General features: G+C 42.5%; 2 protein-coding genes across 4 annotated transcripts; one reads left to right on the top strand and one right to left on the bottom strand.

Moving 5' to 3' along the window:
* Window positions 1-649: 649 nt before the first annotated feature.
* On the top strand, window positions 650-3,473 carry rbm15b (RNA binding motif protein 15B). The gene has a single exon (XM_083940066.1). The coding sequence runs from the start codon at window positions 745-747 to the stop codon at window positions 3,274-3,276; it is 2,532 nt and encodes an 843-aa protein (XP_083796192.1). The 5' UTR covers window positions 650-744; the 3' UTR covers window positions 3,277-3,473.
* A 4,984-nt stretch (window positions 3,474-8,457) lies between these two features.
* dag1 (dystroglycan 1) lies at window positions 8,458-24,302 on the bottom strand. 3 transcript variants are annotated; one of them, XR_014593798.1, is made up of 5 exons: window positions 21,072-21,431; window positions 13,758-14,213; window positions 13,081-13,488; window positions 10,599-12,999; window positions 10,361-10,380 (listed from the first exon to the last, which is right to left on the bottom strand). XR_014593798.1 is itself a non-coding variant. In XM_083940023.1 (4 exons), the coding sequence occupies exons 2-4, from the start codon at window positions 14,043-14,045 to the stop codon at window positions 11,101-11,103; spliced, it is 2,595 nt and encodes an 864-aa protein (XP_083796149.1). In that variant the 5' UTR covers window positions 14,046-14,213; window positions 24,267-24,302; the 3' UTR covers window positions 8,458-11,100. The 3 variants fall into 3 exon arrangements, 2 of the variants coding, with proteins under 2 accessions (XP_083796149.1, XP_083796148.1); XM_083940023.1 differs by lacking the exon at window positions 21,072-21,431 and adding an exon at window positions 24,267-24,302 and having other exon boundaries at window positions 8,458-12,999; XM_083940022.1 differs by having other exon boundaries at window positions 8,458-12,999.
* Window positions 24,303-25,312: the final 1,010 nt, after the last annotated feature.

Below are 25,312 nucleotides of genomic sequence, written 5' to 3'. Positions count from 1 at the left end.
AAGTGTCCTCTAGGAGCATAAACGTGTGTTAAAGTGTCCTCTAGGAGCATAAACGTGTGTTAGTGTCCTCTAGGAGCATAAACATGTGCTAAAGTGTCCTCTAGGAGCATAAACGTGTGTTAAAGTGTCCTCTAGGAGCATAAACATGTGCTAAAGTGTCCTCTAGGAGCATAAACGTGTGTTAAAGTGTCCTCTAGGAGCATAAACATGTGCTAAAGTGTCCTCTAGGAGCATAAACGTGTGTTAAAGTGTCCTCTAGGAGCATAAACATGTGCTAAAGTGTCCTCTAGGAGCATAAACGTGTGTTAAAGTGTCCTCTAGGAGCATAAACGTGTGTTAAAGTGTCCTCTAGGAGCATAAACGTGTGCTAAAGTGTCCTCTAGGAGCATAAACGTGTGGTAAAGTGTCCTCTAGGAGCATAAACGTGTGTTAAAGTGTCCTCTAGGAGCATAAACGTGTGCTAAAGTGTCCTCTAGGAGCATAAACGTGTGTTAAAGTGTCCTCTAGGAGCATAAACGTGAATAAATCAATAAAAACACATAAAAACTACAATTTATTCAACGTCTGACGTCATCACGCCGGCGACGTCGTGACGTCACATGCGTCATCACGCCGTCCGTCCTCCTCGGCATTCCTATTGTCCAAGATGGCGGCGTAGCTCCCGTGTTTTTAACCGAGTCTCGTTCTCCCCGGAAAAAAACCGCTCCCCGAGGCCGAACTTCGAGCTCCGTCCTCCCCGCGAACATGAAGAGGCAGGCCGGGAGAGAGCCGCGGGAGCCCCGGGACACCACTCCGCCCAGGTCCGCCGCCAAACGGGAGAGGGAGCGGGACCGAAGAGAGGAGCTGCTCCCGCCGCCCCCTCTGGTTCTCCTGCCGGCGGAGAGCCGCGGGTACCACCGCCGGAGCCGCAGCGGGGAGGAGCGAGCCGCCGCCGCCGCTGCAGCCGCCGCCGCCCTGGAGCTCCACCGCCGCCGCGAGCTCAGCCTCCTCGGCCGCCCGCCTCTCCGCACCACCTCCCCCGCGGAGCTCCGCACCACGTCCCCCGCGGAGCTCCGCGCCTCCAGACCGGGCACCCTGGAGTACAAGACCCTTCTGGTGAGCAACCTGTGCCCGCGGGTGTCCGACGAGGACGCGGAGGACGCGCTCATCCACGAGTTCCGAAAGTTCGGCGACGTGAGCGTGAAGCTGTCGCCGGCTCCTGAAGCCGGGGGGCGGGTCGCTTATGTCAACTTCCGACGCCCGGAGGACGCCAAGGAGGCCCGGCGCGCCACATCCTCGGGGACCCCCGTGGTCCTGGGTGAGCGGCGTTTGGGAATCGAACCCGTGTACGTGAGGAGGAGAAGCGTGACGCCCCCGGATGTCGGGTACCACCTCCCGCTTCCTCCCCCCCGCGCCCCGTACCCTTACGGCCGCCGCTCCCCGTCCTCTCCCCCGGCCCGCCGCTACGCCCTGGAGCCCCGGGAGAGGGCGCTGGACTTCTACGGCGCCCTGGACGAGCGGGGTCGCCCCTACGGCGTGCTGGCGGCGGCGGCAGCGGCGTCCGCCGACGACCTCAAGCCCGAGGACGACCGCCGCGCCACCAGCAACCTCTTCGTGGGCAACCTGGACGGCAACGTGACGGAGGCGGAGCTCCGGCGCGGCTTCGAGAAGTACGGCGCCATCGAGGACGTGGTGATCAAGCGGCCGGCGCGGGGGCAAGGCGGCGCGTACGCCTTCGTCAAGTTCCAGGACTTGGACATGGCCCACCGCGCCAAGGTGTGCATGCAGGGCCGGGCGGTGGGCGGCAACGCCGTCAAGATCGGCTACGGTAAAGCGAACCCCACCACCAGGCTGTGGGTGGGCGGGCTCGGACCGGCGAGCTCGCTGGCCGCCCTGGCGCGGGAGTTCGACCGCTTCGGGAGCATCCGGAGCATCGACTACGTGCGCGGCGGGAGCTGCGCGTACGTCCAGTACGAGAGCCTGGACGCGGCGCAGGCGGCCTGCGGGCAGATGAGGGGGTTCCCGTTGGGAGGAGCCGAGCGGCGGCTCCGGGTCGACTTCGCCAAGGAGGAGGAGGGCGCCGGGCGGCCGTTCCCGCCGGGGTACCAGGCGGCGGCGGCGGCCACCACCACCACCATGACAGCGGCGTCCCACTACGAGGTGATTGCGGAGAGCTACGCCCGCAGACGCAGCAGCCCGGAGCCGCGTGAACCGAGAGAGCCGAGGGGAGCGAGGGAGCGTCTGTCCACCCCGCCCGTGGCGTACGGAGCCCCCGCAGCGAGAGAGCGGGAGCACCGCGGGAGCCCGGCGAGGAGGCGGAGCCGGGAGAGGTGGAGGGAGGAGCGGAGGAGCAGGAAGAGGAGCCGGAGTCCGACGCCGGAGGAGCGCGGGAAGGAGAGGGGCCGAACGAGAGGCGGGTCCGTGGAGGTGAGTCCGGATAGAGCGCGGGTTCGAGCCCCGGACTCCACCACGGAGCCCGAGAGCGGAGGAGGTGGAGGTGGTGGTGGTGGCGGGGGAGGAGGAGGGCGACACTCGCTCGATAAAGAGGAGCCGACGCCGGTGACGGTGACGCCGACGAGCCGCCACCACAGCAAGAAGTCCAGCGACCACCACCGGGTCACCGAGGTCGCCCCAGCCCCCGCCATCCCCGTCCCCGCCGCCGCTTCCTCGCCACCTCCGCCCCCTCCTCCTCCTCCTCCTCCCGCGGATAACCCACCCGCCGCTCCCCGCACCCTCTCCGACTTCGCCCGCTCCACCCTCCCGGCTCCGTGGCGCGGCTCCTTCGCGCTCAAGAACAGCAGCTTCCCCGCGGACCTGTACCTGCTGGAGGGCGCCGCCGCCTTCTTCTTCGCCGCCGCGGGGGCGTCGGCGTCCTCCGCGTCCTCCGCGTCCTCCCCGCGGTTCCTCACGATCGCGCAGCGGCTCCGCGCCGACCGCGCTCGCCTCGACGAAGTGGCGCGACGCGTGGAGCGCGGGCGACCCGACGGGTTCGCCGTGATGCTCGCGCTCCAGGGCACCGCCGTCGAGTCGCCGCCGCCGCCGCCTCCGCCGACCCGCCTCCTCCGCCACCTGGTGACGTACCTCCGGAACAAGGAGGCCGCCGGGGTCGTGAGTTTGCCCGGCGGAGGGAGCACCGGAGGCGGCAGCGGAGGCGGCGGAGGAGGCGGAGCCCCCGCGGCGACGCTGTACGCGTTCCCGCCCGGCGCCTTCTCGCAGCGGTACCTGCAGGAGGCCAAGAGGATTGTGGGTAATCTGGACGAGGAGCACATGGTGGTGGTGGTCGTCAAGGATACCTGAAGAGGAAGCCGGAAGTAGGAAGTAGGAGCAGGAAATAGGAAGTGGACCGCCAAAATAAAAGCCGAACTGACAAAAAGACTCGATTTTCTCTGTTTTTTAATGTTTTTTTTGTGTTTTTAAAGATACATTCTTCCAAAATTCTGCGTTTTTTTGGGGAATAACTCATTAAACATCAATAAACATCAATAAATGTCCAATAAATGTCATAAAAACTCTGTATTTTTTTATTTTTAATGTTTTTTTGTTGTTTTTTGTGTTTTTAAAGATACATTCTTCCAAAATTCTGCGTTTTTTGGGGGAATAACTCATAAAACATCATTAAACATCAATAAATGTCATAAAAAGCTTTGTATTTTTTTATTTTTAATGTTTTTTTTGTGTTTTTAAAGATGAATTCTTCCCAAATTCTGCGTTTTTTTGGGGAAATAACTCATAAAACATCATTAAACATCAATAAATGTCATAATAAGCTCTGTATTTTTTTATTTTTGATGTTTTTTTTGCTGTTTTTTGTGTTTTTTAAAGATGAATTCTTCCCAAATTCTGCTTTTTTGGGGAAATAACTCATAAAACATCATTAAACATCAATAAATGTCATGAAAAGCTTTGTATTTTTTTATTTTTAATGTTTTTTTTGTTGTTTTTTGTGTTTTTAAACATGAATTCTTCCCAAATTCTGCTTTTTTTGGGGGAAATAACTCATAAAACATCATAAAACATCAATAAATGTCATAAAAAGCTTTGTATTTTTTTATTTTTAATGTTTTTTTTGTTGTTTTTTGTGTTTTTAAACATGAATTCCTCCAAAATTCTGCTTTTTTTTGGGAATAACTCATTAAATGTCCAATAAATGTCATAAAAACTCTGTATTTTTTTATTTTTAATGTGTTTTTATCCCGTTTTTTTTAATGTTTATTCTGTAATTTTCCATAAATTTTGCGTTTTTTTGGGAAATACAGAAATAAAAACATTAAAAATGAATAAATACATTAAAAAAAATCCGTTTTTTTCTTTATTTTTATTGATTTTCAAATGTTTTAATTTTCATTATTTTGTTTTTATTTTCTTAAAAACACTAATTTTCTATAATTTCTGCATTTTTTAAAAATACATTAAAATTGAATAAATGTGAAAAAAAACACTACAAACATTTTTTATGATTTTTTTTATTTTTATTACTTTGTATTAATTTTATTTTTTTCCCGTTTTTAAAAAATATTTATTCTGTAATTTTCCATCAATTCTGTTTTTTTATGAAAACATTAAAAAGCAAAAAAAACACAAAAATAAACTGAAAATGTTTCTTTATTCTCATTTTTTTTTAAATGTTTTTTATCGGTTTTAAAACATTAAATTTCCAAAAGATGCATTTTTCAAAATAAATAACTCAAAAAAGACGCAATAAAACGCAAAAAAACGCAAAAAAAACGCAAAAAAACCCACAAAAAAAGCTAAAAAAAGGAAAAAAAACGCTAAAAGACGCAAAAAAAGGCAAAAAAAACGCAAAAAAGACGCAAAAAAACGCAAAAAACCCCACAAAAAAAGCTAAAAAAAGGAAAAAAAACGCTAAAAGACGCAAAAAAAGGCAAAAAAACCACAAAAAAACGCAAAAAAGACGCAAAAAAAAAGGCAAAAAAAAGGCAAAAAAAAAGCAAAAATACGCAGAAAAACGCAAAAAAAAACGCTAAAAGACGCAAAAAAACGCAAAAAAAAGGAAAAAAAACGCTAAAAGACGCAAAAAAAAAGGCAAAAAAAAGGCAAAAAAAACGCAAAAAAAAACGCTAAAAGACGCAAAAAAAAGGCAAAAAAAAAAAATTTTTTTTATGTCAAATCGACATAAAAATACAATAAGCAATGTGCAATATTAATACAATAATCATAATAACGATACGCGCTTCTGTCCTCGATATAGAAATTATTATAATAAAAAAAACACAAAAAAAGTGAACGTAAACTGAAAAGACGCTAACAACAAATATTTAAAGTTTTATCGTAGATTTCCAAAGTCGGTCAAAATGTCAAAATTTATTTATTTATGAATATGAATATGAGTCAGCATCATTCATTGTTGTAAATATTAATAAACTATAAATAAATATAAAATATATAAATGTTTGATTTTTCATGAGAAAATAATAAATCATAAAATTCTTGAAATATCAATTTGTCATTTTTTAAACTCGTGTTTATACAAAATTAAAAATATGAATTCAGCTTTTTTAATGATTATGATTTTTTATTTTTAATGTTTTTTTGTTGTTTTTTGTGTTTTTATAGATGAATTCTTCCAAAATTCTGCTTTTTTGGGGAAATAACTCATAAAACATCAATAAATGTCATAAAAAGCTTTTTATTTTTTTATTTTTAATGTGTTTTTATCAAGTTTTTTTAATGTTTATTCTGTAATTTTCCATAAATTCTGCGTTTTTTGGGGAAATACAGAAATAAAAACATCAATAAATGTCATAAAAACTCTGTATTTTTTATTTTTAATGTTTTTTTGTTGTTTTTTGTGTTTTTAAACATGAATTCTTCCAAAATTCTGCGTTTTTTTGGGGGAAATAACTCATAAAACATCAATAAACGTCATAAAAACTCTGTATTTTTATTATTTTTAATGTTTTTTTGTGTTTTTAAAGATGAATTCTTCCAAAATTCTGCTTTTTTTTGGGGAAATATCTCATTAAACATCAATAAATGTCATAAAAACTCTGTATTTTTTATTTTTTTAATGTTTTTTTTGTTGTTTTTTGTGTTTTTAAGATGAATTCTTCCAAAATTCTGCGTTTTTTGGGGAAATAACTCATAAAACATCAATAAATGTCATAAAAACTCTGTATTTTTTTAATTTTTAATGTTTTTTTGTTGTTTTTTTGGGTTTTTAAAGATGAATTCTTCCAAAATTCTGCTTTTTTTGGGGGAAATAACTCATAAAACATCAATAAATGTCATAAAAACTCTGTATTTTTTTATTTTTAATGTTTTTTTGTTGTTTTTTGTGTTTTTAAAGATGAATTCTTCCAAAATTCTGCGTTTTTTTGGGGAAATAACTCATTAAACATCGATAAATGTCATAAAAACTCTGTATTTTTTTATTTTTAATGTTTTTTTTGTGTTTTTAAAGATGAATTCTTCCAAAATTCAGCGTTTTTTTGGGGAAATAACTCATAAAACATCAATAAATGTCATAAAAACTCTGTATTTTTTATTTTTAATGTGTTTTTATCAAGTTTTTTAATGTTTTATTCTGTAATTTTCCATAAATTCTGCGTTTTTTGGGGAAATACAGAAATAAAAACATTAAAAATGAATAAATACATAAAAAAAATCCCCTTTTTCTTTATTTTTATTGATTTTTAAATGTTTTAATTTCTCGTTATTTTATTTTCTTAAAAACACTGCTTTTCTATAATTTCTGCATTTTTTTAAAAATACATTAAAATTGAATAAATGTGAAAAAAAACACTACAAACATTTTTTATGATTTTTTTTATTTTTATTACTTTGTATTAATTTTATTTTTTTCCCGTTTTTAAAAAATATTTATTCTGTAATTTTCCATCAATTCTGTTTTTTATGAAAACATTAAAAAGCAAAAAAAACACGAAATAAACTGAAAATGTTTCTTTATTCTCATTTTTTAATCGATTTTTTTAAAAATCATTTTTAAAAAAATCAATTTTCCCAAAAATTCTGCATTATTTTTGGAAATAATCAGAATCAAAAATTAATAAATATTAAAATAAATGTTTAAAAAAATCCCAGATACACAGAAATTATTTTTCATAATTTTTTTCCAAGTTTTTCAAACAATTCTGTCATTTCTTAAAATAAAAAAAAAAATAGAAAATAAATAAAATATTAATAAAATGAAATGAATTGAAAAAGCAAAACAGTAAAATTGTAATCAAGTAAAAATATTTCAAGCAAAATACTCATACCATTATTTATCGTTTTTAAAACATTAATTTCCCCAAAATTCTGTCATTTTTTAATTTTTTTGTTGATTAAAATATTATAAATTAATTATTATTATTAATAAATGTGAAATTAATAAAAAATATAAATAAATAACGTAAAAAATATTTCAAACAAATAATTTTCTGTCACAAAGCATTTATTAAATAATAATTATATATATGAATAATATTTTTTAGGTTTTTTTAATTTAATTTTCATATATTAATTAGAGTCAGAGTCATTTATGGAAAATTACAGAATTGTTTATTGTATATTAATAAATAATAAAATATGTTTGATGATGAATAAATCATAAAATTCTACAAATATCAGTTTGTCACATGAACAATTTACAATGTTTTTAACTCGTGTTTAAACAAAATTAAAAATATTAATTCAGGCGTTTATTGCTTTTTTATTGTTCATATTTAATTACTTTTATTTTTTTAATATTTTTTAATATTTTTAATTATCAAAGTCAAATTAACATTTTTTGTATATTTTGTGTATAAATGTATTTATGTATTATTATCATTTTGTAATATTTTTATTTATAAAAAAATACAAGAATGACTCAAATAATTAAATAAATATGTAATAATATTTAATATAATAATTGTAAATAAATACATCTTTTATTTATTTTTGATTTATTACTTAATATTTGATTCATTTTGTTTTAATTTATTATTATTTTAAATCGTATTTCTGTCATAATTTAGAGAGAAATGAACAAATGTAAAGGAAATACATAAATAATAAAGTTATGAACTAATAAAAAAATACTGAGTAATTAATAAAATACATTTTTGATAAATTAACTCAATCTTGAATAAATTAATAAATGAAATAAACTGAGTTTAACCTTTAATAATAATAATATTATGAATTATTAATATTTTTGAAGCTTTTAATGACTTATTAATTTATTTGTAATTTTAAGTATTTCTTAATATTATTTATGAAAAAAATTATAAATAAATAAAATAAAAATATGCCACAATATTAATTTAAAATATTTTTTAATATTTGATTTTTTATTTAAAAAATTTTTTTACAAGAATTTATTTTTAGTAATTTTTTTAATTTATTTACTTTTTAAAATTATGACAAAAAAACATCTTTAGTGGTGTTTTTCATCTGTCGTCTACACTTAACCGTCACCTTTAGTGACTAAACTTAACCATCAAAAATGAAGAAAGTCGGAATTTTTTTGTTTTTTTCAATCGTACCTTTTATTATCACAATTCACTCATAAGCAAAAAATTTTGGCATCCTGCAAAAAAACAACAACAAAAAACAATATTATTTTTGATTACGATGCTAGCCACTTAGCTAGCCTTCGAACCGCGCGTTCACACTGTTATTGCGAAAAAACGAGGGGTCGATTTCAGTCGGAACTCGTTAACGATGAAATAAAAGGACGTCAAAAAAATAAAATTTTATCGTTACGGACAAATTTTTGAATATGCGAACACACACACACACACACACACGCACGCGTGAAAATAAAACAGTGACCGACCCCAAAACAACAAAAAAAAAAGTTCGCGATTGAACTTCTAGGCTAAAATTCGACGGATCGACTACTCATGATTTTTCTTCTTGTTTTTTTTTTATATTTAAAAAATTTTGTAAAAAAAAAATTTGTCGGGTTTTTTTTCGCAAGTTCTCCGATTTTTTTCCCCACGACATCCGCGGAGAGAAGAACGGCCCTCGTAAAAATGCGTAAAAAAATAATTATCCCTGGTTTCAGAATAACACGGGGGGGGGGGGGGGTGACACCATTTTTACGAACTTTTTACGTGTATCGTCTTTTTAGAAGTTCGCGTTTTCTCATGTTTCCCCGATTTTAAGTGTTTGTTTGCACCTTTAACCCTAAAAATTTTTACATCCTCACTCCGATTTTTTTGTTACATCGTGTGACTTCGGAAATCTACGATAAAACTTTAAATATTTGTTAGCGTCTTTTCAGTAGTACGTTCCTTTTTTTTGAATTTTTTTTTGTTATTTATTATAATAATTTCTATATCGAGGACAGTAGCGCGTATCGGGTCGATTTGACCTCGGAAAAAAAACAAAAAAAAATTCAAAAATTTTAAGGTATTTTTAGTGTAAATACACAAACATTTTCTAAAAAATTCGCAAATTGACAAAAAAGGTAGGTTTTCCCAATTGTGCGCGTAAAATAAGGAAAAGTCGTTAAATATAAAGAGAAAAATAACAATGAAATGTTTTTGAAAAGCAAAACTTTTTCGAAAAAAAAAAAAATTCTTGTGGTTAAAAAAGATCTTCGTCCGCATAAGAGCGCAAAAATTCGCACTCAACACGTCTGCGTGGATTCGACCGACAAACGCACTGTGACGACAAAATTCGGTATTTTACGTCAAAAAAACTTTTTTTTTACGTAGCGTTTAGTATAAAAAATTTTTAACAATAAACGTCTGTTTTGTTGTTTTAAAATTGTTTTATAACGTCGGGTTTTCTCCGTCGCCCGCGTCGGCTCGCGTCGGCTCGCGTCGCTTGAAATTTTTGGCCTCAAAAATAAGAAATTTTTTTGCTAACGTAGAAGCAAAACGCGCCATCGGCAAAAATTTTTGAAAAAACGGCGACAGGTTATTTTAGCGAGTCCCTTTTTTCTTCCACCAAAAAAAAAAATCTATCGGAACATCTCCCAGATATACAGTCGAGTTTTAAAAACAAACAAAAAACAAAAATTTTAGGCTAACTTTTTTAGTTATTCTACATTCTCCTTGTTTAAAAAAGGCGAGTCGTCGCTTTTCACGCGAAAGATTTATTAGATATTAGACGATTCAACCGGGAACAAAACAAAAACAAAAATTTTGACAAGAAATTTTTGCTTCGGACCGAGTCATCGCCCGCTTTCCCTCGCATCTCGTATTATTGCTAAAAGACGTTCAAGAAAAGTTGTTAATCGAAAGATTCGTATATAAAAAAACAAGAAAAAGACAAATAAAAATTTTTAGGCTAATTTTTTGTTATTGGTGTTCTTGTAAAAATTTGCGAGTTGTCGCCTTGTTTTCACGAAGTTGTTAGACAAACGATTCGTACGGGAAAGAAAACGGAATGAAAACAAAAATTTGTCTCAAATTTTTTTACTTCAGACCGAGTCGTCGCCGCACTCTTGTGTTATTTGAAAACGACGCGAATAGAAAAGTTGTCGGACGAACGATTTGAACATTAAAAAAAACAAAAAATTTTAGGCAAATTAATTTTGTTATTCTCCACGTTAAAAACACTTCTACTTTTGACGCAAACAAAAAGTCGTGAAACAAACAAAAATATGGGGAAAATTAGAGAAAAAAAACAAAAATTTGTCCTAAAATTTTTTGCTTTCGGACCGAGTCGTCGCCTCGTGTTATTTCAAAACGACGGATGAAAAGTTGTTAAACGAACGACTCAAAATGAAAAAAATGAAGAAAAAACAAAAATTTTAGGCTAAATTTTTTGTTGTTCTACACGTTCTCCTTGATAGATACGCGAGTTGTCGCCGGATTTGACGGAGAAAAGAAAGACGAACGATTCGTACGTCAAAAATAAAAAAAAATGAAAAAAAATACAAAAATTTTGTCTAAAATTTTTTGCTTCGGACCGAGTCGTCACCCGATTTTCGCCGATGTGTCACGTGATTCCAAAACGACACGTTAGAGAAATCGCTAAAACGCAAAAAAAACAAAAATTTTATCGCAAAATTTTTGTTTTTCAAACCCAAAATTTTGCTTATTTGTTAGTTTCTTTCTCGGCTTCCGTTAAAAAAAACAGTCCCCGCCCTTTTTCATGAACCAAAGTCCCGGCGTGACGCCAAAATGGAAACCGACCGCCGGTTCGATCCCCTTCTGCGTCTTACGGCGGCACGTAAGGGGGCGGGGATCTGTAGGGGGTCATGTTCTTGGGCCGGGACCCCTTCCCGTCGGCGGGGGCGGTGAACGGGGGCGGCGGCTGGTACGGCGGCGCGTTCGGGTCCTCGTCCCGTAGCGCCGCGTACTCGCCGAGCTGCTCACGGTTGCGCGGGACGGCGGCGGCGGCGTCCGTGGCGGCGGCGTCCGGGTACTCCGGCGGCGGCAGCGGCGGCTTCTCCTCCCGCAGGATCAGGGGCGCGCTGGACGACGGCGGCGCCTTGGCGTCGTCCAGCTCGTCGGCGAAGATGATGGGCACGCCCTTCTTGACGAAGGCGGCGTGGTCCTCCAGCGTCAGCTTCCCCTCGCGCTTCTTCCGGTAGCACGCCATGGCGGCGACGCCCGCCGTCAGCAGCACCGCCGCCACCGCCACGGCGGGCACCACCGTGTGGAGGTAGACGTCGTCGGCGCTCTGGCGGACGGTTCCCGGCGCGGGCGGCGGCGGCGACGCGGGCGGCGTGGCGGCGTCGTACCGCGGCGGCACGAAGGAGTACCCCTCGCAGCTCGCCCTCCCCGTCACCGTGACGTCCAGGGGGCGGAACTCGGGCTCCATGGCGCGGCGGAAGCTCGCCGTGGGCCTCCCCTCGGCGTCCGCCAGCATGGCGCCCATGGCGGCGAGCTGCTCCCGGGGACACGGGTGGCGAGGGAGGCTGGCGTTGGTCCACTCCACCTTGATGGACCCTTTGGTGATGTTGCGCAGGGCGACGGCGCCGGCGTTGCGGTCGCCGAGCGCGTACGCCAGCTTCTTCACCAGGAGGATCTTGCGGCGGACGTCGGCGGTGACGGAGCGCGGCTCGCCGTCGAAGCGCGCGACGAAGACGGCGGGCGCGTCGTCGTCGGCGCCGCTCGCGCGGCGGCTCACGCGCACCTCGAAGGCGTCCACGGCGCTCAGCCCGCCTTTATCGGTCGCGCGCAGGAAGTACTCGTGTTTCCCGGCGTGCTCGCCGTCCGGCAGCCCGTACAGGAGCTGGCTGGTGGCGTTGAAGAGGATCCAGGAGGCGTCGCCGACCGCCTCGCCGCCGTCCCGTCGCAGCGTGAGCCGCAGCTTGTCCGTGGTGCCGTCCTCCTTGTCGAAGAACGTGTCCGACGGGATCTTGACCTCGAAGTAGGCACCCGCCGCCGCGTCCACGCGGTCGATGGGGTTGCGGAGGACGGGTTTCTCGTTGGGCGGCGGCGGCGGCGTGGCGCGCCCGGGCGGCGGCGTGGCGCGCCCGGGCGGCGGCGGCGTTACACGCCCTTGCGGCTTAGCCGTGGTGGTCTTTGTGTCTCGTGGCGGCGGCGGCGGCGTGGTGGTTTTGGGCTTCTTGGGTTTCTTGGTGGGGCGGCGGGTCGGCGGCGGCGTGGCGGTCGCCTCCACGTACGTTGGGCGTGTGGCGGTCGGCTGGATGAGGACGGTGGTGGTCGTCGCCATGACACGCGTCGGTTGAGGGGGTGCGGCGGTCGGCGTGTGGGCGAAGGAGTCTCGGACTCGGATCGTCGGTTTTCCCGGGAGGGGGACGGGGCCTCTCGCCGGGGGGGCGGAGCTCTCCGTGGGCGCGGCGGCGGACGGCGAGGAGAGCGTCAGGACGATCCTCGACGGCGGCGGCGGCTCGGAGGCGGTCGTCGGCGGGAGCGGCGCCAGGACGGGCGTGGGCGCGTTGCTCAGCTGGCGGCGCGTTCTCTTCGTGGCGGCGGCGGCGGCGTGCGGCTTCTCGTTGGCCACGTGCCACCCCACCACGGGGAAGCCCAGCTTCGCCGACATGGCGCCGTCCTTGGCGGGGACGCGGACGCCGGCGACGTCCGGGACGGTGCTGGCGTCCAGGGAGCAGCCGAGCTTCCACGACAACAGGGCGCCGTTTTCCACCACCTGGGGGAAGACGGAGAGAAACGGTTAGCTTAGCACGTGCGTTCGATTCCCTCCTCGGCGGCTAGCTAGTGTCGTTCTTACCTTCTTGGCGTTCCCGGGCCCCGCCATGAACGCCGACATGTCGAACAGCCGGTTGTTGACCACGGGGAGGACGCGCACGTGCCGCGGCGCCACCCCGGAGAAGCTCGCCATGTCCTCGGGGAGCCGCGCCCGCCGCTCGGCGTCCATCTTGGTCAAGTCGGCGTCCAGGATCACTGTGAGCACCGTGACGGGCTCCTCGCCGCCGGCGCCGCACGCCTCCCCCTCGGCGTCCGGATGGTCCTCGGGGTGGACGGCGATGGAGAACGCCGCCGGTTCGCTGCGGTTGGAGAGGGACACGGCGATGTAATGGACGCCGCGGTCCTCGGCCAATGGGAGGCCGCGGAGGAGGCGGGCGCCGGCGTCCCAGTGGAGCCAGGACGGGAGCGAGTCCTTCCCCATCTCGGCGATCTGGGAACGACAAAAAGTCGCAAAATGACGACAATATGGCGACAAAATGGCGACAAAGACACAAAAAACTACAAAAATACACAAAAAAACTACAAAACAAACCGGAAACCGGAAGTCCAGAAACTCACCTTGACGACGTCACCCAAAAAGTCGCAAAATGACGACAAAAATACGCAAAACAACGACAAAGACACAAAAAACTACAAAAATACACAAAAAACTACAAGAAACTACAAAACAAACCGGAAACCGGAAGTCCACAAACTCACCTTGACGACGTCACCCAGGGAAACGTCCGCCATCTTGTCCGGCACCGTCATCCGGAAGACCCGACCCACCGCCGCCGAGGTGTCCGGGAATGAGGCCTCCTCGTCGGCGACGCCTCCCTCCATCGCCTCCCGGTAGTCCAGGAGCAGCGAGGAGCGCATGGACGCCTCCAGCTCGCCCGGCGTCCCCGCGTCCACAACGGCGTCCGCTCCGGCGCCCGCGGCGAGCAGGAGCACGCCGAGCAGCACGGCGCTAATCCCGGGGCGCCCGGGGCTCACCCCGCCGAGCATTCTCACACTTTCGTCGGCGTAAGGTGGAGAGGGAAAGAGGGGGTGGGTGTCCAAGATGGAGGAACCGGGGGGACTCAGCGGGGAGGCATGCACCCCGCGTCGGCCTCGTGTTCTACTCCTCCCCCGCCCCCCACCCGGCTTCAGGAGCCCCGGAGTCCGGGTCCGGATCTGCGGGGAGACGGAGAGAGAGTGTGGAGGTTAGAGGAGGACGCCATTTTGTGGAATTAGCGCGGGAAAAATAATAAGAAGAAGAAAGTTTGTGTTTATTAAAGTGGATTAAAATTAATAAAGTTATTAATGTTTATGTGAATAAAGTGGAATAAAATCAGTGTTTATGGAAAATAAAGGTGGAATTTTTTGTTTAAAAAAATGTCAGATTTTTTTCGGAAAAAAGAAAAATCGCGATGTTTTAAAGAATGAAGTCGGAAACTTTTAGAATTAAAAAAATAAAAGTCGGAATATTTACGGAAATTAATTCGGACCTTAACGAAGAAAACAAAAGTCGCGATATTTTCACAAATGAAGTCGGAATATTTTCAGGAAAAACGTTTAAAGTATAAAAGTCGGACTTTTTCGTAAAAAAAGTTGGATTTTTTTCGTTAAAAGAAGGAATAAAGTCGGAACTTTTAGAATTAAAATGAAAAAGTCGCAATATTTTCACAAAATCGAAACTTTTTAAAAGAAAAAGTTGGAATATTTCGAGAAAGAGAAGTCGGATTTTTTTTGTTTAAAAATTTGTGATATTTTCACGAATGAATTCGGACCTTATAGAATTAAAAAATTAAAGTCGGAATATTTCCGGAATGAATTCGGACCTTTACGAAGAAAAAAAAGTCGCAATATTTTCACAAAGTCGAAACTTAAAAAAAGAAGAATTCGGAATATTTCGAGATAAAAAAGTCGGATTTTTTTGGTAGAAAAAGAAATTGCGATATTTTCAGGAATGAAGTCGGAACTTTAAAAAAAACAAAGGCGGAATATTTCCAGGAAAAACGTTAAAAGTATAAAAGGCGGAACTTTGCGAGAAGTTTTGGGGATTTTTTAAGAAAATAAAAGTCGTAATATTTACAAAATTAAAATCTGAACTTTTCTGGAAAAAAGTTGGATTTTTTGGTGAATAAAATTTGTAATAATTCCAGAAATAAAGTCGGAATTTTTTACGGTGTCTGTGTTACTTACATGTTTTAAGGTGGTAATCGAGAGTTACTTACATGTTTAAGGTGGTAGGCTAACATTACTTACATGTTTATGGTGGTAGGCTAACGTTACTTACATGTTTAAGGTGGTAGGCTAACATTACTTACATGTTTAAGGTGGTAGGCTAACGTTACTTACATGTTTAAGGTGGTAGGCTAACGTTACTTACATGTTTTAAGGTGGTAGGCTAACGTCACTTACATGTTTAAGGTGGTAGGCTAACGTTACTTACATGTTTTAAGGTGGTAGGCTAACGTCACTTACATGTTTAAGGTGGTAGGCTAACGTTACTTACATGTTTAAGGTGGTAGGCTAACGTTACTGACATGTTTATGGTGGTAGGCTAATGTTACTTACATGTTTAAGGTGGTAGGCTAATGTTACATACATGTTTTAAGGTGGTAAGCTAACGTTACTTACATGTTTAAGGTGGTAGGCTAACGTTACATGTTTTAAGGTGGTAGGCTAACGTCACTTACATGTTTTAAGGTGGTAGGCTAACGTCACTTACATGTTTAAGGTGGTAGGCTAACGTTACTTACATGTTTAAGGTGGTAGGCAAACGTTACTTACATGTTTAAGGTGGTAGGCTAACGTTACTGACATGTTTAAGGTGGTAGGCTAATGTTACTTACATGTTTAAGGTGGTAGGCTAATGTTACATACATGTTTTAAGGTGGTAAGCTAACGTTACTTACATGTTTAAGGTGGTAGGCTAACGTTACATGTTTTAAGGTGGTAGGCTAACGTTACTTACATGTTTAAGGTGGTAGGCTAACGTTACTTACATGTTTAAGGTGGTAGGCTAACGTTACTTACATGTTTAAGGTGGTAGGCTAACGTTACATGTTTTAAGGTGGTAGGCTAACGTTACTTACATGTTTAAGGTGGTAGGCTAACGTTACTTACATGTTTAAGGTGGTAGGCTAACTTTACTAACGTGTTTAAGGTGGTAGGCTAACGTTACTTACATGTTTAAGGTGGTAGGCTAACGTTACTTACATGTTTTAAGGGGGTAGGCTAACGTCACTTACATGTTTTAAGGTGGTAGGCTAACGTTACTTACATGTTTAAGGCGGTAGGCTAACATTACTTACATGTTTAAGGCGGTAGTCTAACGTTACATGTTTTAAGGTGGTAGTCTAACGTTACTTTCACGTGTTTAAGGTGGTAGTCTAACGTTACTTCACGTGTTTAAGGTGGTAGGCTAATGTTACTTACATGTTTAAGGTGGTAGGCTAACGTTACTTACATGTTTAATGTGGTAGGCTAACGTTACTTACATGTTTAAGGTGGTAGGCTAACGTTACTTACATGTTTAAGGTGGTATGCTAACGTCTTGACATGTTTTAAGGCGGTACGCTAACTTTTTGACATGTTTAAGGCGGTAGGCTAACATTTTGACATGTTTTAAGGCGGTATGCTAACGTTTTGACATGTTTTAAGGCGGTATGCTAACGTTTTGACATGTTTTAAGGTGGTAGGCTAATGTTTTGACGTGTTTTAAGGCGGTAAGCTAACGTTTTGACATGTTTCAAGGCGGTATGCTAACGTTTTGACATGTTTTAAGGCGGTATGCTAACGTTTTGACATGTTTCAAGGCGGTAGGCTAACGTTTTGACATGTTTAAAGGCGGTATGCTAACGTTTAGACATGTTTTAGGGCGGTATGCTAACGTCTTGACATGTTTAAGGCGGTATGCTAACGTTTTGACATGTTTTAAGGCGGTAGACTAACGTTACTTACATGTTTTAAGGCGGTATGCTAACGTTTTTACATGTTTAAGGTGGTGAGCTAACGTTACTAACATGTTTAAGGTGGTACGGTAACGTTTTGAAATGTTTTAAGGCGGTATGCTAACGTTTTGACATGTTTTAAGGTGGTAGGCTAACGTTACTCATGTTTTAAGGCGGTAGGCTAACGTTTTGACATGTTTTAAGGCGGTACGCTAACGTTTTGACATGTTTTAAGGCGGTATGCTAACGTTTTGACATGTTTTAAGGCGGTATGTCACCTTCGGGTCGGAATTTGGGCTCGGCTTGTTATTTCCGAACCTCCCGGCGTTTTCCGGAAAAACAAGACCGCCTTAAAAACACACGACCGCCTTAAAAACACACACGTCCCCCGCTTTGTTGTTTCCGACCCAACCCAGAAATGTGGAACCCCCGCCATTTTGTGTGTGTGTGTGTGTGTGTGTGTGTGTGTGTGTGTGTGTGTGTGTGTGTGTGTGTGTGTGTGTCTGTGTGTGTGTGTGTGTGTGTGTGTGTGTGTGTGTGTGTGTGTTTGAAGACAGCTGCGGGCGGTTGCTAGGGTGACGGAAAATGACAGCTGAGACTTTACTGGGCGCAGACACACACACACACACACACACACACACACACACACCCTAAAAACAGATGAATACATCACAAAGCGAACATAGAACACCATAAAAACGTGTGCTAAAGTGTCCTCTAGGAGCATAAACGTGTGTTAAAGTGTCCTCTAGGAGCATAAACGTGTGCTAAAGTGTCCTCTAGGAGCATAAACGTGTGCTAAAGTGTCCTCTAGGAGCATAAACGTGTGTTAAAGTGTCCTCGCATAAACGTGTGTTAAAGTGTCCTCTAGGAGCATAAACGTGTGCTAAAGTGTCCTCTAGGAGCATAAACGTGTGTTAAAGTGTCCTCTAGGAGCATAAACGTGTGCTTAAGTGTCCTCTAGGAGCATAAACGTGTGTTAAAGTGTCCTCTAGGAGCATAAACGTGTGTTAAAGTGTCCTCTAGGAGCATAAACGTGTGTTAAAGTGTCCTCTAGGAGCATAAACGTGTGCTAAAGTGTCCTCTAGGAGCACAAACGTGTGTTAAAGTGTCCTCTAGGAGCATAAACGTGTGTTAAAGTGTCCTCTAGGAGCATAAACGTGTGTTAAAGTGTCCTCTAGGAGCATAAACGTGTGTTAAAGTGTCCTCTAGGAGCATAAACGTGTGCTAAAGTGTCCTCTAGGAGCATAAACGTGTGCTAAAGTGTCCTCTAGGAGCATAAACGTGTGTTAAAGTGTCCTCTAGGAGCATAAACGTGTGCTAAAGTGTCCTCTAGGAGCATAAACGTGTGTTAAAGTGTCCTCTAGGAGCATAAACGTGTGTTAAAGTGTCCTCTAGGAGCATAAACGTGTGTTAAAGTGTCCTCTAGGAGCATAAACGTGTGTTAAAGTGTCCTCTAGGAGCATAAACGTGTGTTAAAGTGTCCTCTAGGAGCATAAACGTGTGCTAAAGTGTCCTCTAGGAGCATAAACGTGTGTTAAAGTGTCCTCTAGGAGCATAAACGTGTGCTAAAGTGTCCTCTAGGAGCATAAACGTGTGTTAAAGTGCCCTCTAGGAGCATAAACGTGTGTTAAAGTGTCCTCTAGGAACATAAACGTGTGTTAAAGTGTCCTCTAGGAGCATAAACATGTGTTAAAGTGTCCTCTAGGAGCATAAACATGTGCTAAAGTGTCCTCTAGGAGCATAAACGTGTGCTAAAGTGTCCTCTAGGAGCATAAACGTGTGCTAAAGTGTCCTCTAGGAGCATAAACGTGTGTTAAAGTGTCCTCGCATAAACGTGTGTTAAAGTGTCCTCTAGGAGCATAAACGTGTGCTAAAGTGTCCTCTAGGAGCATAAACGTGTGTTAAAGTGTCCTCTAGGAGCATAAACGTGTGTTAAAGTGTCCTCTAGGAGCATAAACGTGTGTTAAAGTGTCCTCTAGGAACATAAACGTGTGTTAAAGTGTCCTCTAGGAGCATAAACGTGTGCTAAAGTGTCCTCTAGGAGCATAAACATGTGTTAAAGTGTCCTCTAGGAGCACAAACGTGTGTTAAAGTGTCCTCTAGGAGCATAAACATGTGTTAAAGTGTCCTCTAGGAGCACAAACGTGTGCTAAAGTGTCCTCTAGGAGCATAAACGTGTGCTAAAGTGTCCTCTAGGAGCATAAACGTGTGTTAAAGTGTCCTCTAGGAGCATAAACGTGTGCTAAAGTGTCCTCTAGGAGCATAAACGTGTGTTAAAGTGTCCTCTAGGAGCACAAACGTGTGTTAAAGTGTCCTCTAGGAGCATAAAGGTGTGTTAAAGTGTCCTCTAGGAGCATTAACGTGTGTTAAAGTGTACTCTAGGAGCATTAACGTGTGTTAAAGTGTCCTCTAGGAGCATAAACTTGTGCATAAGTGTCCTCTAGGAGCATAAACGTGTGTTAAAGTGTCCTCTAGGAGCATAAACGTGTGTTAAAGTGTCCTCTAGGAGCATAAACGTGTGCTAAAGTGTCCTCTAGGAGCATAAACGTGTGCTAAAGTGTCCTCTAGGAGCATAAACGTGTGCTAAAGTGTCCTCTAGGAGCATAAACGTGTGTTAAAGTGTCCTCTAGGAGCATAAACGTGTGTTAAAGTGTCCTCTAGGAGCATAAACGTGTGTTAAAGTGTCCTCTAGGAGCATAAACGTGTGCTAAAGTGTCCTCTAGGAGCATAAACGTGTGCTAAAGTGTCCTCTAGGAGCATAAACGTGTGTTAAAGTGTCCTCTAGGAGCATAAACGTGTGTTAAAGTGTCCTCTAGGAGCATAAACGTGTGCTAAAGTGTCCTCTAGGAGCATAAACGTGTGTTAAAGTGTCCTCTAGGAGCATAAACGTGTGTTAAAGTGTCCTCTAGGAGCATAAACGTGTGGTAAAGTGTCCTCTAGGAGCATAAACGTGTGTTAAAGTGTCCTCTAGGAGACTAAACGTGTGTTAAAGTGTCCTCTAGGAGCATAAACGTGTGTTAAAGTGTACTCTAGGAGCATAAACGTGTGTTAAAGTGTCCTCTAGGAGACTAAACGTGTGTTAAAGTGTCCTCTAGGAGCATAAACGTGTGTTAAAGTGTCCTCTAGGAGCATAAACGTGTGCTAAAGTGTCCTCTAGGAGCATAAACGTGTGTTAAAGTGTCCTCTAGGAGCATAAACGTGTGTTAAAGTGTCCTCTAGGAGCATAAACGTGTGTTAAAGTGTCCTCTAGGAGCATAAACGTGTGTTAAAGTGTCCTCTAGGAGCATAAACGTGTGTTAAAGTCCACTCTAGGAGCATAAACGTGTGTTAAAGTGTCCTCTAGGAGCATAAACGTGTGTTAAAGTCCACTCTAGGAGCTAAAAACGACACAAAACGGCTAAAATAACAAACAAAAATAATGTTTTCCCGGGGGGGGGGGGCAGGTCCTCCCCGACCGACCCCCGGGATCAGCACCCGTGCCCCGGCCTTACTCTAAGCGCACCTCCCGGGGGGACACCGGAGACCCTTCCGGATCCCAAAATAACCCCCGGGGTGAGACACGGTCACCCCGGGTGATAAAGAGCGAACCCCCTCCCCCCCCCAGGACCACCCCTGCTTTTCAAATGCACCTGTCCGTGTTTGACGCCAGGGGAACGGGCTCCTTGTCCCCGGAACGCCCGGCTCCAGCTGCCCCGGACCGCCCGGCTCCCGGTGCCCGACCAAAGGGCACCGACGGCGGGGCAGGAGGGGCGGGGGAGGTGGGGAGGTGAAAGCGGCAGCTAGCTTAAGTAGCCCCCGCTAGCCGAGCTAATAACACCTCCTAAAAATACCCTCCACCACAAAGTCGAGCCGAGCCGAGCCGAGCCGAGTCGCTCCGAGCCGGGCACCGAGACGTGTCAGCGGTCCCCCCCCCTTCATAAACACCGGAGAGTTCCGCGGTACGTGTCCCCCCCAAAACAACCCCGGGCCCCGAGCGTCTTTCCCCGCAGTCCCCGGCGAACACGCTCCGTGTCCGGGGCGCGGACGCGACGACACGCCGGGGCACGAACACACACACGGGGGGGTAAAAATAAACACAAATGACACTGACCGTGAATCCTCCTGCGGGGGTTTACGGTGCCTCCTCTTCGGGTTTTCAGGCGTTAAATCCTCCGGTGGTTCCTCCGCCGGGGGGAGGCTCTCGCTCTACAAGCTTCCCCGTCTCACACGCACGGCGGAGCGGGTAAATATAGCCACGCCGCTCGGTGTCTAATCCCCGGAAGGTCCGAAGTTAGACGTAGCGGAAAAAACACCAAAATGGAAAAATTTAAAAAAATTAACCCTGGTAGGTGACGGTGACCCCGATGCGATTAAAACCACCGGGATTTTTTTAAAAATCCAGAAAGGAATGAAAAAAAAAATTGTAAAAAAATAAGGAGCTCCGCACGGGTGGTCGCGTCCAGCACTCCCGGGGTCCTGCACTCGAATGCCCGCTGCCGAGGCTGAAGGATGAGTCTCCACCCGGAGGAGGAGGAGGGGAGGGCAGCGGCTCGCATTCCCCGAATTGCTCCACCCCCGATCGGCCTCCCCCCCTCTGTCCCTTTCTCCTGCACTCTTTCATCCACTTGTTTGTCTCCTTTCTCTTCTTTTGTTGTCTTTTTTTACCTCCCCCCTTCTTTCTGCCGCACACGAATGTCGAGTCAACACCTCCAGAGATGGAGCGGCGGCAATGGAAGTGATCGGGGCAGTGGGGAGGGACATTAAAGTGGAATGCAGGCGTGAGGTTATCAGACAAGATACAACTTTTAAGAGACAGAAAAAGACTAAAAATGACTGAAAAAAGAGACATAACTACTTAAAATAAGACAGGAAACGACTGAAAAAGATACAAAACAACCGAAAAAACAGAAAATAACTTCAAAAAAGTCACAAAACGACTTAAAAAAGATACATAATGTCTAAAAAAGACACAAAAGCACAAAAAAAGACACAAAATGACTGAAAAAAAGATGAAAATCGACTAAAAAAGACACAAAAAACACAAAAGAACTAAAAAAGGGACAAAACTACTAAAAATAACACAGGAAACGACTGAAAAAGATACAAAACAACCGAAAAAACACAAAACAACTTTAAAAAAAGTCACAAAACGACCAAAAAAAAGACAAAATGACTGAAAAAAGATACATAATGTCTAAAAAAGACACAAAAGCTCTAAAAAAAGACACAAAATGACTGAAAAAAGGGACAAAACTACTGAAAAAAAGACGAAAATCGACTAAAAAAGACACAAAACAACTAAAAAAAAAAAAAAAACGACTAAAAAAAGACACAAAACAACCGAAAAAACACAAAACAACTTAAAAAAAGTCACAAATCATCCAAAAAAAGATGCATAATGTCTTAAAAGACACAAAATGACTGAAAAAAAGACGAAAATCGACTAAAAAAGACACAAAAAACACAAAATGACTAAAAAAGGGACAAAACTACTAAAAATAAGACAAGAAACGACTAAAAAAGACACAAAACAACCGAAAAAACACAAAACAACTTAAAAAAAGACACAAAATGTCTAAAAAGACACAAAAGCACTAAAAAAAGACACAAAATGACTGAAAAAGGGACAAAACTACTGAAAAAAAGATGAAAATCGACTAAAAAAGACACAAAAACCACAAAACAACTAAAAAAAGACACAAAATGACTAAAAAAAGACACAAAACAACTAAAAAAAAGACACGAAAAGACACAAAACAACTAATAAAGACACAAAAAGACACAAAACGACTAAAAAAAGACAAAAAACGAGTAAAAAAAGACACAAAACAACTAAAAAAAGACACAAAACAACTAAAAAAGACACAAAACAACTAAAAAAAGACACAAAACAACTAAAAAAAGACACAAAAAAACTAAAAAAAGACACAAAACAACTAAAAAAAGACACAAAACAACTAAAAAAAGACACAAAAAGACTAAAAAAGACACAAAAAGACACAAAAAAACTAAAAAAATGACACAAAAATCACAAAACAACAAAAAAAAGACACAAAACAACTAAAAAAAGACACAAAACAACTAAAAAAAGACACAAAACGACTAAAAAAGACACAAAACAACTAAAAAAAGACACAAAACAACTAAAAAAGACACAAAACGACTAAAAAACGACACAAAACGACACAAAACGACACAATCGTGGATGAAGTTGTGCGTTTTTGTCGGTCGTGTATCAGAGAATGTTCCGTGACTGTGACACAGAGGCGTACGCGGATGTTTAAAGGGCCGGGGGGCCAGAAAAGGCCCCGCTGAGGAAACGTTAGCACGTTTAAAATCACGAAGTTGAGGCTTTTTTTTAACGCAATATTCACACGTTTTTTCTGGAAATGTTACGAATTTTTTTTCGGCAACATTTCACGATTTTTTTTGGTCAATTTTTGCGAATTTTTTTCTCAAAAAAATCCGACTTTTTTCCCCAAATTTTACGACTTTTTTCTGGAAATGTTACGACTCTTTGTGTGTAAATTTTGCATCATTTTTCTCAAAGTTTTGAGACTTTTTTCTAAAAAATTTTTGATTTTTTTTTGTCTCAAGATCATGTTTTGTTTTTTTCCGATCAAAGACACTTTTTTGTCACGATTTTTTCACTTTTGTCATAATATTTCGTAAAAAAAGTTCCGAAGATTGGGACAAGAAAAATCGTCATTTTCCGACTTTTCCGTCAAAATCTTCAGAAATTTTTTAAGGAACAAAAAATCGTAATATTGCGCTGAAAAAAAAATTACTTTTTTCCCCAAATTTTTGCGACTTTTTCATTAAAATTTTGCGACTTTTTTGTCTCAATATATTACGACTTTCTTTTATCGCAATATCACGTTTTTTTTCCAGGTAATATTTCAAGAAAACAGAGTTGTATAAATAAATAAATTATATATTAAAAAAAAATCGTAATATTGCGATCCGATTCCGATTTTTAGACTTTTTTCATAATATTTCGTAAAAAAAAGTTTCGAAGATTGTGACAAGAAAAATCGTCAGTATCCGACTTTTTCCGTCAAAATCTTAAGAAATTTTTTGAGGAACAAAAAAATCGTAAAATTGCGATAAAATTTTCTTGAACTTTTTTCTCAAAGATTCTTGGAATATTTCAACATCACCCCGGAGGCTGGGTGTGTGTGTGTGTGTGTGTGTGTGTTTCTCTGTGTGTGTGTGTGTGTGTGTGTGTGTGTGTGTGTGTGTGTGTGTGTGTGTGTGTGTGTGTGTGTGTGTGTGTGTGTGTGTGTGTGTGTGTGTTGGTCATTACCTGGTTATCTTTTTAATTGCAAAGTGGTGCCGTCAGGAATGTTCTCACACACACACACACACACACACACACACACACACACACACGCTTTAACACGTCCTTGGGAATCGAACCCGCGGCCCTCGGAGGCCCGGGACGTGAAAGCAGCTGCTAAAAAAAGGTCAGAGTGTTCGAGGAGCGCCGGTCTGCCGCCTGATTATCAGGAAGGCCAAATAGAGAGTGTGTGTGTGTGTGTGTGTGTGTGTGTGTGTGTGTGTGTGTGTGTGTGTGTGTGTGTGTGTGTGTGTGTGTGACTAATAATATCTTAGCGGAGATATCGCTCAGCTGGCAGCAGGAAGGAGCCTTAAAACACATGAAAACATCACAAAAACGACTGAAAACAGTTGAAAACATCACAAAAACGACTAAAAACACATGAAAACACCACAAAAACGACTGAAAACAGTTGAAAACATCACAAAAACGACTAGAAACAGATGAAAACACCACAAAAACGACTGTAAACAGATGAAAACACCACAAAAACGACTGAAAACAGATGAAAACACCACTAAAACGACTAAAACAGATGAAAACACCACTAAAACGACTAAAAACAGATGAAAACACCACAAAAACGACTAAAAACAGATGAAAACACCACTAAAACGACTAAAACAGATGAAAACACCACTAAAACGACTAAAAACAGATGAAAACACCACAAAAACGACCAAAAACAGATGAAAACACCACAAAAACGACTAAAACAGATGAAAACATCACAAAAACGACTAAAAACACATGAAAACAACACAAAAACGACTAAAACAGATGAAAACACCACAAAAACGACTAAAAACAGATGAAAACACCACAAAAACGATGAAAACGCCACAAAAACGACTAAAACAGATGAAAACACCACAAAAAAGTGACAAAACGACTAAAAACAGGTGAAAACACCACAAAAACAGATGAAAACAGGTGAAAACACCACAAAACGACTTAAAACAGATGAAAACACCACAAAAACGACTAAAAACAGAAGAAAACACCATAAAAAC

Source organism: Echiichthys vipera (genome assembly GCF_963691815.1).
Source record: "Echiichthys vipera genome assembly, chromosome: Y".
In the NCBI taxonomy this organism is placed as follows: domain Eukaryota; kingdom Metazoa; phylum Chordata; class Actinopteri; order Perciformes; family Trachinidae; genus Echiichthys; species Echiichthys vipera.
Note: the sequence above shows the minus strand (reverse complement) of the source record. Positions and strands in the feature narration are given on the sequence as shown.

What these genes read in the sequence shown, in the direction of transcription:
- dag1 (XM_083940023.1), bottom strand. Translation starts at nt 14,045, where the DNA reads ATGCTCGGCGGGGTGAGCCCCGGGCGCCCCGGGATTAGCGCCGTGCTG. An exon ending in CCCTGGGTGACGTCGTCAAG is followed by an intron (nt 13,489 to 13,757) that starts GTGAGTTTGTGG and finishes TGTCGTTCCCAG; the next exon opens with ATCGCCGAGATGGGGAAGGA. An exon ending in GGCCCGGGAACGCCAAGAAG is followed by an intron (nt 13,000 to 13,080) that starts GTAAGAACGACA and finishes GTCTTCCCCCAG; the next exon opens with GTGGTGGAAAACGGCGCCCT.
- rbm15b (XM_083940066.1), top strand. Translation starts at nt 745, where the DNA reads ATGAAGAGGCAGGCCGGGAGAGAGCCGCGGGAGCCCCGGGACACCACT.